The sequence below is a fragment of the Triturus cristatus genome, chromosome 5_2, assembly GCF_964204655.1.
Source record: "Triturus cristatus chromosome 5_2, aTriCri1.1, whole genome shotgun sequence".
Lineage (NCBI taxonomy): Eukaryota > Metazoa > Chordata > Amphibia > Caudata > Salamandridae > Triturus > Triturus cristatus.
Window position 1 is genome coordinate 1069346218 of NC_140588.1, and position 18435 is coordinate 1069364652.

At 46.7% G+C, this 18435-nt stretch overlaps 1 protein-coding gene across 3 annotated transcripts in view; it reads left to right on the forward strand.

Annotated features, from left to right (window-relative positions):
* The window catches only part of LOC146829685 (arf-GAP with Rho-GAP domain, ANK repeat and PH domain-containing protein 1-like), a 399658-nt gene that overhangs the window by 169710 nt on the left and 211513 nt on the right, over positions 1-18435 (forward strand). For all 3 annotated transcript variants that reach the window (XM_085608376.1, XM_085608375.1, XM_085608377.1), the window contains 2 exons: positions 7705-7860; positions 13238-13298. In XM_085608376.1, the coding sequence (XP_085464502.1) occupies positions 7705-7860; positions 13238-13298 (217 nt within the window). The remainder of the gene's footprint in view (positions 1-7704; positions 7861-13237; positions 13299-18435) is intronic.

The window sequence follows — 18435 nt, forward strand, 5'->3', positions numbered from 1 at the left end:
CCATCCCAATATCTCCGTATGTTCCGCTTCCAAGGTGATCCAGTAGGAGGCAATGTGTGGGCACGTCCACACTATGTGATAAAAATCCGCAGGATCCAAGCCACACATCGGACAAGCCGGGGTGGGGTTCAGGCCCACTTTGTGGAGAAGACCGGGGGTGAGGTAGGAGGCTTGCAAGTAGTAGAGCTGGACCAGGCGAAGCCTGGCCGAAGCAGTAACAATTCGGGGAGCCATCATCGCATCTCTCCAATCCTCATCCTCCAGTGGACCCAGCCATGTCTCCCACCTGAGTCTCAAGTGGTCAAGAGACACGGGACCATTATTAGTTAGAGAGCGGTAAATACGGGAGACCCCACCTCTTCCAAGGCTGCCCATCATGACCTGGGCTTCAAGGGGGCTGTGCTCCGGTAACGAAGTGCCAGACTTGATATGTGTATCTAGGGCATGGCGGACTTGCAGATATCTGTAGAAATGGGAGGGATGAAGCGTTTACTTGGATTGCAAGTCGGCAAAGGAGCGAATGTGGTCGCCAGTCCATAGGTACCCCAATTGTGAAATACCGATAAGGTCCCAACTCCTGAAGCCTGTTAAATGTGCCACCTCTCGCAGCCATGTACCCTGCCAAAGCGGCGTTTGCTGGGATAGTTTATTTTGCCAGGGAGTGTGTTGCAGGGAAGCGCGCCAGACCAAGAAGAGAGCACGGGTCTGTGAGAAGTTGGCCTGGTATATGCTGTCCACTAGTTATAGTGGGCACCTTGTACCAGTCCAAACAACCCTTATTGATGAATAGGTTTAAGACAAATGTAGTGGTTTTCTTTCGTTAATTAAGAGGCAGATAAGATAGATGTAGAAGTCCTCTTTATTGAATGTGGCACACAGCACATCCCCGACAAAGCAGTCAGCTTCAGAGGTCTCTGGATAACTGCCGGACCTCGAATGCTAACCTCGAATCCCCCGTAAATTCCACATCTTACATTCTAATACCCATTCCAATAGAAAAGGAAATATAATACATCTTCCCCTTTAACACTACAAAACAAATAATGAAAGACCTAAAACAAACCTGAGATCAAAAAAATAAAAGATAAAACAAAATACAAAAAATAAGGTTGGTTAAACAACAGAGCAATGCACTATTGAAGAATATAATCTTTTAAATAATACGGAGCACGTATATTCCTTCGGATTACCCTTGGTACAACCTCCACCTCCATAGAGGTTGAATCAAGAGCAGCTGATGTATTGACAGTAACATCATTCCTCCTTCTCCCTTCTCCTTGCAACAAACAAGAATCGAATTGTGCGTGTTCAGAGAAGGAAGAATTCTCATTTTGAACAACTTGAGAAAGCGTGGCATCACCACAACCAGTATGATGAGTTGACATTTCGTTTGGTTGACTATGAAACGAATTACTCGATAAGGACAAACCAGAGAAACTAGAAGAAGTTTCAAGAACAGCATTATCATGGAAATTGTTTCTCACCCAGACCACACTTCTTTTACTCAACCACTTGCGATTCTCACCTAGAACTGCATGTTTAGAAACTTTAACAATGTGTGTCATGGGAAAATAATTAGAATAAAGGCTTTTGCTTCCAACAGGTCACCAACGGAAAGTTGAATATCTTTCACTTTTTTGTTTGTCATAAAATTGTTTAATTTTTGCCTCAGCATTTTCAACAGTATCACGTACATGTTTAGGATTAGGGATCTTATTAGAACACCTTGTTTGCTCCAAAACCCAATTAGGACTAAGCTTGGAAGAACCAATGCGTCCTTTCAAGAGAACAAAAGGAGGAACCCCAGTGACAGAGTGAGGCGTATTATGATAACTCCATAATCTCTCTTGAACAGCTTCATGAATAGATTCGCCCTGAACAGAGGCCAATTGAATGGTTTCTTTTAACAATCTGTTAACCCTTTCCACCATGCCATTCCCTTGGGGACTATACAGAGCCACAGTCATATGTTTGATACCCAAATGTTGTTGAGAATCTCAATTTATTTTAATCTTCCAATATTACCTGAGTATTAGGGTATTTATAGGATTGCCGAACAGATCACATAATTAAATAGCATGCGATTATCAAATTCAGTATGGAACGTAGCCAAAGGTGTGCCATTAAATTGTTTAGTAGTAGGAATGGAATTTTTGTCTAATAGAAAAACAATGTGTTCTAGTACAATATTTGTAAGCTCTGTCTCATAGTTTTAATGACTGAATGTACAATATGTGTACATAAATGTATTTGCCCTGAAGAAGGCGGTTGATTGTTTCTAGGTGCTGCCGAAACGCCGTGTCCACAATATTAGAATGTGCATTAAATCATGGTTTGTTTGTGATTGATTTGATAGCTGTATTTTTCAATTATATACTTTCCGTGAATGGATATATTGAAGATCCTATTTTAATTGTATTGTTTTTAAGCATTATGATGTTCATTTAACAATTGATGAAGGGGAAATGGACTGTGATAATAATGATTAGTTAAACCTTGCTGTGATATTGAAGGATCTCGGATAATTGGTCCATGACTGTTCAAATTGTACAGACTTTGTTTTAAATAAAATAGTAAAACTTTTTGTATACAGGCATAAATAAATATTTTTAAATAGGAGAAATGTGTTGATTATTAATATTGATCATTGTACATTTTCAGTGCATACTTATTGGAATTAACATTAGTGGTTACAGCACAAAAGGGAATTTGACTTTTAGATTGTTAGATCTACCCTGTTCTTTTTAGTTAAAGAGGGTGACTCTCTTAATTTCATTTTGTTGACTTAGTGAGAGGATTTGGCAGCCACAAAATAGAGCGCTTATACATAAATATCAGTTCTTTATATTCACCTTTCTCACCTGGAGTAAAATTTGCCCTCCAGTTTCTTTCTTGCCTCCGACACTGCTGGTCTGAGGTCTTTCAGTTCATCTGAAAACCAAGGTGTGGACGCTTTAGCTCTAGTGCAGATCTTAGTTTTAATCTGCGCAACCTGGTCGATTGTTGCCATCACTCAAACATTAAAATCATCTAAGGTTGATTCCTGTGAGCAATTTTGTTTTCACTAAGTCCTGTCTTAGCACTGATTTCATATCTGTGGAGGAGATTTTGTTCCAACTCCTGTAGGATATAGGTTTACACGGCACCTGTTCTACTCCCTTCTGCAGTGTAAGTTCAAAAGTCACCGCTAGGTGGTCAGCTCAACATAAAGGAAGAGTGGCTCCCACCACCAAGGCCAAATGGATAGTGAAAATCCCATCCAACACATGGCTCACTATATGGTTTGGGGATTTGACCAGTTGGGTCAATGCAAAATTAATTATAAGTTCGAGAAAGGTAACAGAGTTATTGCACCCCTTCCAAGTGGAAATTAAAATCACCGAATATTGTAAAGTTGGGATTTGTAATGTAGGGTATCAAGACTTGACCCCAGGCCTCTCTGAACTGAGCCTGAGAGCCAGAGGCCAGTAAACAAGGAGCCTGAGAGAGTAGTTTTGCTATTAGAACCATGCTACCTCCCAGGTGTCTTGTGAAATTGAGCTGATGGACTCTAAGGTACAGTTAATCACATTTCCGGTTATAATGGTCAGTCCCCCACCTCTGCGCTGGAGTGACCGGTCAACCCTGGCAATAGTATAACCTGGGGGTGGGGGTGCCACCAGATCTGGCCCTGATTCCTCCTTTGCCCAGGTTTCAGTAACAAAAAGACATTCTAGGTTCAGGGTTTGGGTCAACTTGCGTACTCCCACACTACGTTTGACCACGGAACAAGCATTAATCAAAGCACATGGAATCTCCTCCTGGACCGAAGCTCTCCTTTCCCTGACCGTTCATCCTTCCTTTATAGTAGGCACGTGCTCTCCCTGATCCATGGTTAGCACAGTGTGCCAATTACAGTAAGCACAACAGTGCTTCGCTGTGTTAGCTAGGTCAAGGATGCCACAACACTCCCTCCTATCTTTAGGTCTCAAATTCAACATTTTAGACTGAGAGTATTGAATACGCAAACCCTCGTTGATACAGGTGTCCAATCGGCAGCATTCCTGGCCCCTGGTGCCGTCCAGCTGGGTGCAGACAGCCCTCTCCATACTCTTACCAGGGAACGGTCGGTTGTCATCTAATTATCATTGTCAGGGTTATCATGAGAAAAGTAGGGCTCCTCTACCAGCCGGAGGATGTGCCCAAGATAGAGGACATTTTAAAACATTCCTTGAGTAAGTGAGGTTTAGACTAGGATTGGCAGAGGAGTGAGTACTTCTGCGGAGACAGACTTTACTCTTGAGGAAGATGAGACTTTGAGAGTGTCAAGGAGGTCTGCTAGGTCACCCAGGATGAAAGGGGTGAAGCGCATCCCTTTGGGTGCATTGTGTCGATTGCTATAGTGTGATCCGGGTGCTTTGTGACAGTGTCTAGCTTTTCTTTGAAGAGTGTGTTGATGGTGGTTTCCTTGTCAGTGAGTGTTCTACCAGTGGCCCATCGTAGGGCTGAAGCAGCATTAGATGGCTGTGAAGCATGCACTGACTTCCATCTGGGTAGCATTAGTACTCTGACCTCCATTATAACAAGTGCACATAAGTACCCAAAACGCTTTGCCTCCAATTATTACTGACCCCTGTTAGTGCTCCAACTTTTAGTTGTCCTCCTTCTCCTATTATTACTCTAAGTGCGTTGGTATTCAGATTCTCATTAATACCCATTCCATTAGTACTTGTACATTTGTATTCTTAATCTGGTAGTTTGAAAGGTTAAAAATAAATGTTCCCCATGGACATACTTTTCATAATATTTGCACACTAAATCACCACAGATATTCACCAACCGACAAACTCTATCACACTATATCAGATCACTACTCCACACAGGATGTTTAAGGAACTTATAAAAAATATTTAATTTGACAATATCACAATGAGTCATAAAAAAATATACAACAAACAGTTGTTAAAAAAGACATGCAAAACATATTAAAACCATTATGTGTCGCAGTAATACAAATTCATTCTACAATCAATATCTTGGAAAGGAATATATTGAGACAGTTATATTTGTCTCATCACAGTTAATTTGAGATAGTAGATAGTGCTTCGCAGGAGATTAATTTCCTGTTAATGTATTGCTGCTGTCTCACATCAAATTTAACAAAAGTTCAGGCGTTTACGTGTTTCGGTGGTGTATCCTCAATCAAACCACCTTCTTCAGGAAAAAAATTTGATTTTAATCCTTTCCGTTATTCAAGAAGCCACATATAATTGTTTCTTAAAATACCGGTGCAAAAGCGCTCAGTAGACTGTTGCTTCAATGGGATATTTTTTTTGTTGTTTCACAGCTATTTCAAAATTCTCTATAGCTCTCTGCTGTATCCTTACATGGTCTTCCCACTGTCTATCAAGGAATTCAATTCTAATAATATCGCCCCCTTTCAATTTTTAGGCGATTTTCTTAGCCTCAAGGATTATTATGTTGCCGTAACGAGTATCCGTAGCTTTGTTGCTCACGGTTGCAGTCTGTTCCGGTCCTTCGCTTTCGTCTGTGGTTTAATCTGATAGTGCCACAACTTCCATTAGTACTCTGAATGCATTTATTCTCAGATTTCTACTGTTACTGATTTCTTTTGTAGTAGTTTGACTTCCATTAGTACTCTAAATACATCAGTCCTCTGATTTCCACCACTGCTGTGATCCCAGTTCTAGGTTGACTTCCATATGTAGTAGTTTGATTTCCATTAGTACTCTAAATACATCAGTCCTCTGATTTCCACCACTGCTGTGATCCCAGTTCTAGGTTGACTTCCATATGTAGTAGTTTGATTTCCATTAGTACTCTAAATACATCAGTCCTCGGATTTCCACGGTTACTGTGATTCCAGTTGTAGTTTGCCTTCCATGTGTAGTAGTTTGATTTCCATTAGTGCTCTAAATTCAATAGTCCACTGTTTTCCACTGTTACTGTGATTCAGTTGTAGTATGGCTTCCATTAGTGCCCTGACTCTACTGACGCTTTGACTCTCATTGGTACGCTCTAAATATGTTAGTCCTCTGACGTCCGTTCGTTTACTGGTGTCAGTAGTGCTCAATGCCTGTATACTCCCAGGAGTACTCTCCCTCCCATTACTTTATTAGTACTGTAACTTGCATTAGGACTTTATTGTTCATTGGTACTGTCTTCCATTGATACTCTGCATCCATTATTACCCAGATGTTCATTAATGCTTGTTTCATTTGTACTTTGACTCCATTAGTGTTGACTCTCATTAATGCTCAAGTTTCCGCTCGTACTTTGATCACACTCATACTCTGAAAGTCATTAATGCTCAACTATACCTTGGTACACTGATTCATTAGCGCTTTGACTCCATTAGTACCCTAGTTGCATGAGTACTCTGTCTGCCAAAAGTGCTCCGATGCCCTCGTGCTGGCTAGTGAGGGGAATAGAAGTGCACCGTGAATTTTCAACCTTGTGGCCTAGATGAATCTGTGACACTGGGATTGGCTAAGCATCACCTTTTTGTGTGATAGACTGAATGACTATGACTGAGGACAGCGAGTGGAAGGAGATTGACCCGGCAACTTTGCAAGTATACCAGGCCACCTGCTATCCCCTCTAGGGTCACCCCTCCCATCCCCCTTTCCTTTGTCTTTTTGACTGACCTCCAATCTCTCCTCAGAGTTGGCCATTGAGAACCTCTCTCAGGTGTTGATCTGATTATAGGCTTTCAGGAGCCGATCACGGAAAAGCATGCCTGCTCTTTCCACTACAAGGCATCGAATGGTGTAGATGTTCCTGCTCAGTTGGGACGACCTCAGCCCACGATGGTTAGAACTCCTCTTCTTCACGGAGTTCAAGCAGCTTCAAGACCAGCTTTGTCCAGGCGATCTGTTAAGGAGGGCAACTGTTTGGCAGGCTAGCCGCCCGCTGCTCTGTAAACAAAGACCACCACCTAGGCAGGTCTCCTGGATCATCGCCAAGCCAGAGTCCATTTGGCAGCAGCATTGACACAGGGAGGAGAACATGCCTGTATGATGGTGGTGCAGGCAGTCGCCAGAATGTCGACGTTTCAGGCACTCGGCCCACAGTACCGAGTTGAGGTGCTACGAGGCCAGGATGTGAGTCCTCAAGGAAAGACCTGAGAAAACAAGAAGCATCTTCTCCTTAGGAACTAAAAAGTAGAAGCAGCTGCAAGTATCTCTGTTTCTGTGGTGGGAGAACACATACCGGATAACCTTTGCTCCAGTGTTGAGCAGCAAGAAACAATCAAGCATTGGCTTCTTGGTAAAGGTCCATAGTCATCTCGCCCTGTCTAAGCTGCACAGAGTATTTCTTTTGTAGTTTAGCAAAAATGCATCAAATGATGGTAATGCTTGGTTTATGGGTATTTTTATAATTTGCCTGATCAGGGTGTCCACAAACTAAAACAGAAAAGAAATGTTTCTCTAATAGAGATTACAATATTGTGCACTGTCACCTAAATCTGACCTTGGTCTTGGATAGGGTGCAGAAGGTTGGACATCTTTTCTAAGTTTGCTGTCCCCATAGGAGGCAGGACATTGGGTTCTAGTAATCTCTTACATTAATTCTAAACACTGATTTAGGTAACAATAATGTTTTCACTTCCTTTAAAACACTGATTTCCATAAGCATTTTCGCTGTAGTTCCAAATTGTCCCTGTGTGCTGCTTCTAACTGCTTCTTTTTCTCTTTTTTTTAGAAAACCAGAGCGCCTGTTACCTACTGCTATTGCAAAGCGCCCCATCATCTCCAAATGGTATGTTCCAGTGGGGCCGTCCCTCCACCCAGCGCCCAGACATTTGTCATTGACAATGGAACAGTGCGGATTCCTGGAGATGTGGCATGGCAAGCAGAAGTAAGCTTACTTGACAGAGAAAATGACATGTTAAATGTTCTTGAGAATTGCCATTTTTCTGAACTTTACCTACTTAGAGTTTGGACTTATGTCTTAATATCTTGGAATGTTGAGTGGTATACCCCAGATGAGAGCGTTCCCATTCACTGAGTTTGCACAGTCACTGGCTTGGGTAAGTTCACAAAAGGCGACCTTTCACTTGTAAATCCATTTACCCATACAAAGCATTGCCTCATGATGGTTTAATATCATGCATGGATAATTTCTACTATTGGATCAGAGAGTGGCCATTCTAGTGTTTCTTTCAACAAAGGTAGAAGTAAATTCCTTTCCAGGATCTGCAATAACCATTCAAATCCGGGGAGTGGGTTCGAACGTCATGATGGCGGTCGCACTCTAGGAGTGCTCCAGACCCCTCCGTCATCCGCTTGCATCCTTGTACTCCTCCAGGAGCAACATCTCTCTAATATACCATGTACATAATTGTAACTCCGATCTGAGGGGCGCGTCGAGCGGTGCCACGAAGGCTTGAAACCGCAGCCCCCGGCGGTGCCAGTGAGTAGGCAAAATGGCGGCTGCCTGATCAAAGACCGAGAGGTCTGCTGATATCTGGCCACTGGGTGCAGCGGTGCTTCACTGAAGGCTGGTCGGAGCCCCCGCTGACCAGTGCGGAGAGGGAGGGGTGCAGCAGACATTTGGCCTGCGGATGAGCAGGATTCCGTCTGGTGCATTGGTTGCCGGTGGGTCCGCACTGAGGTGACGCCCCCTGCGGAAAATGTCGCCGCGTAGGGAACTGGGCGGTCGAGCCGGTCGGCAACGCACCTGCAATCCTGCCTCTCCCTTCAATCCTCCTTCAAGGGGACGCGGTAACCAGGATCAACCTGCGTTCGGCAGGACACAGAATCGGCAGCCGCCCCCCACAGCGCAACATGCCTTGTGGGAGTGGGGGCGGTGAGTAAGAGTGACTGGTTCTGGGCAAATCCGAGCCTGTGGTGGATACTGAGGCCTGCTGCACCTATAGGCGAATGTTCCCTCCTGGTGGACACCTGTGGCATGGCTAGGTGCCCCTTCTCACTGTGACACCAGGCCTGTCTGTCCTGAAGACCTGAATGATAATGGAGCCCCAGTGAGGGTGGAGTAGGCCTCTTGCACGAGCCGGACAAGAGGTACTGGTGCCTAACTAGCGAGGGGGGTGCAGGATCGGTGGGGGTGTGGGGCTGGCCTGCGGGGGCGGCAGACCTCTGACCACAATAGAGGTGGAGGCTGCCCCCCCTTAATGTACTCCAAGCCAACTTGAGGTGCGGAGAGCAACACTCAAGACGCCTGCCAGAGACCCTCCGAGTGAGTGCTACTTGGGGCATGAGGCCACTTCCTCTGCACCCACATCGGTGCCTTCTATCCCCCCCCCCATCCCCCCTTGGCATCACGAGGATGACACGTTCGGCCTGCGGCCCGGCAGGACAACCACTGAGGGGCAAGGTGCATAGCCTGTGCTGGCCCCAGAGCGGGATGCCTTCACCCCTATTGAGGGCCTGCCAAGGGCCCTTGGAGCCCTGTGAGGGTGGGGGGTGGGGGGGGGGGGTAATTGTATTGGCAAACCCTGCAATCTGGCCTCTATTGCCACGCGACGCCCTGGGCGATGAAGAGGCTAGATTGATGATCAAAGGCCGCCCCAGAGTGCCCTAGGCCACTTCAGTGTCTGGACCACGGAGCCTGGGACGGGAGGTCAGGGGAAGAGACGGAGCATTCTCGCCAGACACCTTGAGAACCTGGCAAGGGATAGAAGAGACTGAAGCCCTCCCGACCACCCCGAGATCAAGAAAGAAAACCCCCCTGGATCCCACTCTGACAACGTCGCATCACCCTGAAGCGGGTCCGAACACAGATAGCAAGGAATGGGTGCTGCGAAATTGGGCACAATAATGCAAGTACCTTCAAAAGTGATGCCCTGGCAGCGAACACACGTTGTAGACCTGCGCCGCCACTCTAAATATAATTTTGCAGTGGGTAAAGATAAAGGGGCGAAGCCACCACTTCCCAAACCTGCATGGAGCAATACACCGCAAGTGTCCACAGCCACAATGAGGTTGCACCGACCAAGACCCCTTGCCTTGACGGAGAACTTGCCATGATCCTGCAAGCCATTAAGTCTTCCTAAGACTCAGTAGAAACCAAAATAGAGGAAGTGCGAGTAGACATGGCCCTCATCCGCCAAGATCTTTGTAATGCCACCGCCCGGATAACAGAAGCCGAATCCCGATTGCCTGAGGTGGAAGATGATGTATCCCATCTGAAAGAACCGGTCAAGCAGCTACTATTAATCCAAAAGTAGGATTACAGTTTCTAATGAGACCAGAAGACAGAAATGTAAGTTACTAGGTACTTTTCTATCAACAAGAGACTGTCACAAGTTATGTCTCTTGTTGCCCTCACCCATCCCAAGGTATGTCATGCTTCATCATTTGGCAGTGCTCCTCATTGGCCCAGCGCTGCAATGCCCTACGGGTAACCCGAAGGGTCACTTTGCGGAGATCTTTTTTTTTCGCCATATAATGAGTGAGGGTGTGAGTTTCAATGGGGTCGTGAAAAGTGAGTGTGTGAATGAATGTTAAAACTGGCTAATGGATTTTCCCAGGTCCGGGTATGCTCTACGGGGCCCTGATCCCTCAAACTATCCCAACGGTGACTGGCATGGAGCTCTGCATTGTGATAGACTCAGGGGGATGCCAAACTCACATTACAGACGGCTCTGTGGCATGGAAAATGGCTTGGGGAGGTTGGAGCACTGGAGGGGTTTCGGATTTGGGACCTGATAGGGGTTACACACCTGGGTGACGTGTGGAAGGGAGGGCACCTATTCTCCTTCCAAGACTTACAACATACGTACTCCTTACACTCCACCCACTTCTATAAATAGCTCCAACTCTGGCATGCTATTGCCCCTCACGCCCCTGAAAACACTACATTCCCAGAATTCACCCCGATCGAGGCCAAAATCCTCATGGGTAACCTGGGGAAAAGAGGAGTCTCTCAAGTCTACTGATCCATGATAAATAATTCCCCATCTACCTGGACCCTCTGAAAGAGCGCTGGGAACAATGGCTGGGTCCTTTAGAGGGAGCCTGAGATAAGCAGCGGAACCCGCACATTTCTATCACATGGTCTGGTCCTGCACCTTCCTCACCAGTTAGTGGACAGTGATAGTAGCAGAACTGAGCGATGTATTGGGCTAGGGTGTCCCACTTAGTCCCCTTGCCCTTCTCCTTGGAGTGATAGAGGGACTGGACGGATCACGAGCCAATAGGTCGTTCCTGGAAGCAGCCATTATGGTGGCCAAAAGAGACATTGCAGCCAAATGGCGGAGGGGGGTGGACTGCTGCGCCATGCAAGAAAAAACGGTGTACGAGGCGAGAGGATGTCCTGCCAAGCATGAACCCATATGGGGCAAATGGATGGGGCTGGCGAGCAGAAATCGATTTATTGGGGGGGGGAGGGGGAGGCGGGGTAACCTGAGGTCTCAATAGGCAATGAATCCGGCTTGGGGAGTGCAGAGTTTCAACTGGGGAACTAATCAAATGTGTCATTTTTCACAGAGTAGCAATGTATGGTGCTGTTGTTTGCAAAAACCAATAAAATTGCTTATAACATTTCTTTTTTTTTCAAAACCAATGAAATTGTAGAGGAGAGGGGTTTCCCGATAGGGAAAACAAAATGAAGTACCAATTTCCAAAAAGTATTGGCATTTCCCAGTTCTCATTTGTACACTGTGTTTATGTATGCATGCAGAAAGCCCTTTCCAATGTCATTATGTGTCATTCACAAACATTTCCAGGAGTCACTGGTTTCCAGGAGTACTCTTGCAAACCTTTGTAAATTTCTAGCTTTTGGAAATCTGCACATATGCAAGGATGTAAATGTTCAAATAGCTTTGGGATACATGACCTTATAAGGTCATCAGAGTTGTTCTTTCCATTCAATTCATCACACTGCTAACCACAGTTGTTTCTTCTTGAGTTTTGGCGCTGTTGCTCCACAGTTCTGAGTCTCTGTCCCTCACATTGTCCGAGAAACTACCTGTGACTTAATCTTAAGAACCTCTCTGAAGTCTCTGACAGACCACAGAGTGGCCTAGAAGGACAGCAACCCCTTGGTTTGTAGACGTGATGTGAAATGCGATATGGGGTTGCCATTTCTCTAGTGCCTTGACTGAAGTGTATCTTCTACTCTGTGGGTGACTTTTCAGACGGTTCTGGGATAGAATTCTGTTTAGGAGATACCATGTTGAAGGTTTTTTATCATTATGTGAGGTGAATTGGTCAGCTTCAATGATTTTGGGTTAATGTTGGGCACAAGACATTGTGAGACGACTGGTGGAGAAGGCACCACCAGACCACAACAGTGTGTAATTGTCTGTATTTATAGTGTGCCTGGGCCCCATAATCCTTGCCAAGTGATAAGGTTATTTTTCATATGAATTGTTTTGCATTTTATCAGTATCAACATGTGAACTCACAAATGCTGTTAACTGTGTACCATTCCCTTTATATTGACCACTGCTAATTTAGGCCTGTATTTTAAATGATTAATGTTTGCGAGTTGCCTTGTTTCATGTTGTGTGAATTTTATTTCTAGGAGAAGCAGAACTCACAATTAACAAATGCGCTGTGTCTTTGTTCTCTTTCTCATGTGAAATGTTTTCCTTTGCGTGGTAACTGTAGAATGTCCTGATTAGTGGCAAGAGTCCACATGCAGAATACGGGCTGGTCCATTGTTCTGGTTTGTTGCGGATGACTGTGAGTTTGAAGGACGCCTAGAGAAGCTGTATTGTGTAGGATCCTGAGACACTAATGAGCTCTAGGTTGTATCTGTATGCCTTAACCTGATTAGAGCGTTTTGTGGAAACCATGCGCAGGTGTAGTGAATGTCTGAATTGTGTGATTTAAGCTTGTGTAGAGCAGAACGTTTCCTGTAGATGCTTCTCTCCCAATCGAGACCGCTCAGAGCAGAATAGGGTGCTCTCCGTGTGGGAAAAGTGCTGCAGTAACCTTTTCCTTATGAGACAACTTATACTAATTTGTTCCTTCACTTCTATGAGTTCGATTGATTTGAACTTCATAATTGCAAAATGCATTCATTTATTGATTGACATGAATTTGATGATCTTGAGTTTGTGATCCTTTAAAATTTTTGATAAATCCTTATGGTTTGATATCTTAACCACTCGCTGTCTTCCTTGTGGAGCCTAATGTGCTTAATGTTATTTAAATGTATTGAGTTGATGACTTTGGTTGTAGATTTCGATTATTTAGATGGCGCTTTATGGCCCCCAAAATTGCACGAAGATAAGCACTAACTCATGTCCTCCCTGACCCCATAGATACGAGGTGGTGTGGGCCACGTTTGACGGAAGAGTACTCTTCATTTACAGCGGCAAAGAGGTAGGTTTCTTCTGGCACTTTTCAAAATGTACACCGTGGGGCGTCGCGCTGGGCAGGTAAAATGGGACACTACGAGTTTGGTTGCCAAGGTTATTTATTGTTGTAGGTTAACCAAAAATATCAGACAACACTGTCCAGGTGACGTCTTCCTCAGGGGGATAGAGACTTATCCTCCTTGGCGTCTCTCCGGAGCGTAGGTCGTCGGGGCAATCGGGGACGAAGAGAGAAAACAAAAAGATGCACTACCATTAGTGCTGCACTCTGTCTTTGGTGTGGGGGGGGGGAGGAGTGAGGAAAGAATACACCTGGTCGGCTCTCTGGACTGTGCAGGGGAAAGGGCCGTCACCAAAAGGAACAGGGATTTACGCAGCGCGCTTCCCTCCCGTTTCTGCAGTGGAAACTTGCGGTTCCCCGAAAGCGGGCATGCACCTGTTCTAGCCACGTCCCTACTGGACACGTGGCTGGGCGCCGCATGTTGCCGTTGGCCTCCTAGCCGCTCCTCGGCTGCTACCTCGGTGGCGCTTCGGGCTCCTGCTGTTCTTTCCGGTCTCACTCTGTACCACATTCTCCGTCTCCTGCACTCTGCTGTCTTCCTCCTTCCGGTCTCTGACAACCTCCTCATAGGCTCCTGGAATCTTATCTGCTGGCGCCGCTTGGTAGTCCCACCTCCAAGGCATACTCTACTTTGGGGTCTCTGCCCACGCTTGAGAGTTGTACCTGTAAACCTCACTTCCTGTCTGAGTACATCAATGCCATTTCACCAAATCACAGTGAGTGGCGGAAGTGACATCAGATGGCAACCAGTGAAATCGCAGGCTATGCTATGATCTTTGACCTGAATGACTGTCTGTAGGAAAGTGGGTTTCTGTTGCAATAACCCCCCCCCACTGTTTGCCAGACAACTGGTGCACTTTTACTTGATGTGCCCTGGGTCCCTGACAATCAGGTTCCCAGGGCCATTGTTCTTTCCCCAAAACTAACCCAACTGGCATCTCTGGCCACCGGTCAGTCCCTGGTAAATGGTACCACAGATACCCAGGGCACTGTGACCAGAGAAGGCCTCTAAGGGCTGCAGCACTCATTGTGTCACCCTTAGAGTTCCTGTACCTTTACACTCACTCACTGCCTTTGCAGGCTGAGTGTCTTGGTGCAGAACAAAGTGAAGAATCAACATGGCACACATCCCTGTTTGCCATGCGTACAACCCACTGCCCTGGCATAGATCAGTCACCCCTCTAGTTGGGTGCACTATACCAGTGGTGATGGTACAGGTGCATGAGCCCTGTACCCCTACAGTGTCTAAGTCCATTCTTAGACATTGTAAGTGCAGTGCTGCCATTAAGAGTATATGGTGCTGGGAGGTTGTCATTACAAACTCCACAGCACCATAGTGGCTACACTGAAAACTGAGAAGTTTGGTATCAAACCTCTCAGCACATTAAACCCACATTGATGCCAGTGCGGGATTTATTGAAAAATGCACACAGGGGGCATCTTAGAGATGCCCCCTGAAAACTAACCCACCACTAGTGTCCAGACTGAGTGGCTGCTTTCACCTGCCACCACCAGACCTGTTTCTGGACCCCTGGGTCGAGAGCCTGCTGCTGTCTGGGGCCTAAAACAATGCACATTCTCGAACGAGGTGCCAAGCCTCCTCCCCCAGGATGGGCAGGGTTCACGAAGGGGAAGCTTCAAAGGCTTGCCGCCTTTGTGAGCTTCCCAGGGCCAATTACTGCTTTCAGCAACTGGTACCCACTGGTTCTGACCCCCACTTTGGGCAGGAGAACCGGCGGGAAAAACAAGTGTGTGCCCACCTCTGCCAACTCCACCCCTCGGGTAGGGGGGCGAAGTGAACCGCAACTCTCAGTCCATGCCATCTTGAAGATGGGGAGACTCAGCCAACCAGGGACAGGCACATGCCCCCTCCCACTGGAGGGTGGCATAATAGGGGGTGTACCCACTCCATGGAAGGGAGCCATTGGTCCCTGCCTTTTACCTACCTGTAATGTCCCTAAATCTAGTATTTAGGGGCACCCCTGAACCTTGCTTCCTCAGATCCAGACAAGAAACAAGAAGAAAAGAAGAAGGACCGAACAGCCGTGCAGCAGCTAACAAGAGGAAGACACTCACTGACTTGACCCCAGCCCTACCGGCCTGTCTCACCCTCGAACCTGCTCCTGCGAAATCCCTGTATGTCCTGCAGCCAGCAGCCTCAAAAACCCCAGAGGACATGCCTGCCTTCACTTGCAAAGACTGCTTCTCCCGTGAACACCAGATTTGTTCAACTGCAACCTCTGGCAGCAGCCGGAGACCACTAATCCGCCACACTCTGCACCCGCCATCCACAGCCCGAGCTATAGTGGGCAAACACCACGAGGAGGTCACCCCGGCAATCCTGAACCAAGATCCGACGACCCATGACCTGCCTAAAGCCTCCAGCCGGCGCCTGCAGCCTAAATCCAGAAGGCCCCCTAACCGCGACCAGGAGCTGGTAAGAAGATCCGACCCCAAAAGGCACCCCTGCACCCAATGCCCCACGGCCTTGTGTGCCCAAACCGACGGTGCCTAACCAACCCCTAACTTCCCAACATACCTCTCGAAGTGGTGGTCGCACCCAGACGTCCTCCCTCTCCCTGCCTGCAGTGCTTCTGCAAACCGGAGGTTCTCCATTGAAAATAACAGGGCATCCGACCTTGAAACAGCACCCTGCACCGGGCCGCCCTAGTGCCGCAGAGGGTGCACCTTTGGTGCCAAATTGTTTCCACTTTTGCCCTTACCTAAACCCTAGGAGCTTTGCTCCCACAACCCAGTGGCCTGCTTGCCAGCAGCCACAAACCAGAGGACCCCACCCCCCCATTGGATAACACTGGGCCTCAGCACTCTGCACCCGGCCACCCTAGTGCCGCTGAGGGTGTAACGAGAGTGCATCCTTGACCCTGGGGGAACTCTTGTTCTAACCCCAGCAGCTCAACTGCAAAGACCGATTACTTACCTGGTAACCATTAACTTCATTTCTCTCCTTAGGAATCCATTGACAGTTTTTCTCTAAAAAATGTTCTAAGCGTGGAGTTGATTTGTATGAAAACCTGAAAAATAACTATTGTGCAAAACTGACTTACTTACCTTTTCTCTAGGAAATGTCCCAGTGTAATGTCTAGGCATATCACACTGAGTAGAAAAAGTGATCTAAAAAGTAATCTAAAAAGTAATCTCAAAAGTAATGCAAAAGTAACTTACCTGTAGTTTTCATTGCAAAGTTGATACAAAGTATATGTACAGCATTTCACAGTATTGCATACCAGTAATTCAAACTGTAACCATTTCAAAGTACATTTACAATTGCATTTCAAACTGTATATTTACTGCAAAGTATTTATCAACTTACCTGTGCCAGGCTTGCTTGGTTCTAGAAAATAAAATAACTAAAAGAATACTTTTATACAAAACCAATTGGTCCAAGTTAAGTCTGTGAGTATGTGACAATCATTTGCTGACTGAGTGTGCGCAACAAATGCTTAACACTGTCCTCTGATCAGGCCTTACTGCTCGACCAAGCTACCACAAATAGAGAGTTAGGTGCTAACCACTTTTACCTCTGCCTACCTTTGGGGTTCCACTGGACTCTGTGCACACAATACCTCACCTTAGTATAGTATATACAGAGACAGCTTCCTACATACGCCCCCTGGTGTACTAATGCCCATCATCCTACCGTCCATCCCCCACCTGCTCGTATTAATGCCCTTACCCCTCCTGGCATCCATCCTTCACCTACTCCTATTACCGCACATTTCCCTCCCAGCTTGTGTCCCTCACCTGCATGTATTAATGTACATACCCCTCCCGCTGTCCATCCCTCACCTGCTCTTATTAATGTACATAAACCCTGGCGTCCGTTCCTTATCTTCTTGTACTAATGCCCATAAACCTCCTACCATCCGTCCCTCAATAGCCTGTGTTAATGTACATACCCCTCCTAGCGTCTGCCTCTCACCTGGTGGTATTAATACCCATAAACCTCCTGCCGTCTATCCCCCACCTGCTCGCATTAATGCACATACCCCTCCTGCCGTCCATCCCTCACCTGCTCGTATTAATGCATGTACGCTTTATGACGTCCGTCCCTCACCTGCTCGTATTAATGTACATACCCCTCCCGCTGTCCATCCCTTACCTGCTCATATTAATGCACATACCCCTCCTGCCGTCCGTCCCTCACCTGTTCGTATTAATGCACATACCCCTCCTGCCGTCCATCCCTCACCTGCTCGTATTAATGCACATACCCCTCCTGCCGTCCATCCCTCACCTGCTCGTATTAATGCATGTACGCTTTATGACGTCCGTCCCTCACCTGCTCGTATTAATGCACATACCCCTCCTGCTGTCCATCCCTCACCTGCTCGTATTAATGCATGTATGCTTTATGACGTCCGTCCCTCACCTGCTCGTATTGATATACATACCCCTCCTGCTGTCCATCCCTCACCTGCTCGTATTAATGCACATACCCCTCCTGCTGTCCATCCCTCACCTGCTCGTATTAATGCACATACCCCTCCTGCCGTCCGTCCCTCACCTGCTCGTATTAATGCACATACCCCTCCTGCCGTCCATCCCTCACCTGCTCGTATTAATGCACATACCCCTCCTGCCGTCCGTCCCTCACCTGTTCGTATTAATGCACATACCCCTCCTGCTGTCCATCCTTCACCTGCTCGTATTAATGCACATACCCCTCCTGCCGTCCATCCCTTACCTGCTCGTATTAATGCATGTACGCTTTATGACGTCCGTCCCTCACCTGCTCGTATTAATGCACATACCCCTCCTGCTGTCCATCCCTCACCTGCTCGTATTAATGCATGTACGCTTTATGACGTCCGTCCCTCACCTGCTCGTATTGATATACATACCCCTCCTGCTGTCCATCCCTCACCTGCTCGTATTAATGCACATACCCCTCCTGCCGTCCATCCCTCACCTGCTCGTATTAATGCATGTACGCTTTATGACGTCCGTCCCTCACCTGCTCGTATTAATGCTCATACCCCTCCTGCTGTCCATCCCTCACCTGCTCGTATTAATGCACATACCCCTCCTGCTGTCCATCCCTCACCTGCTCGTATTAATGCAT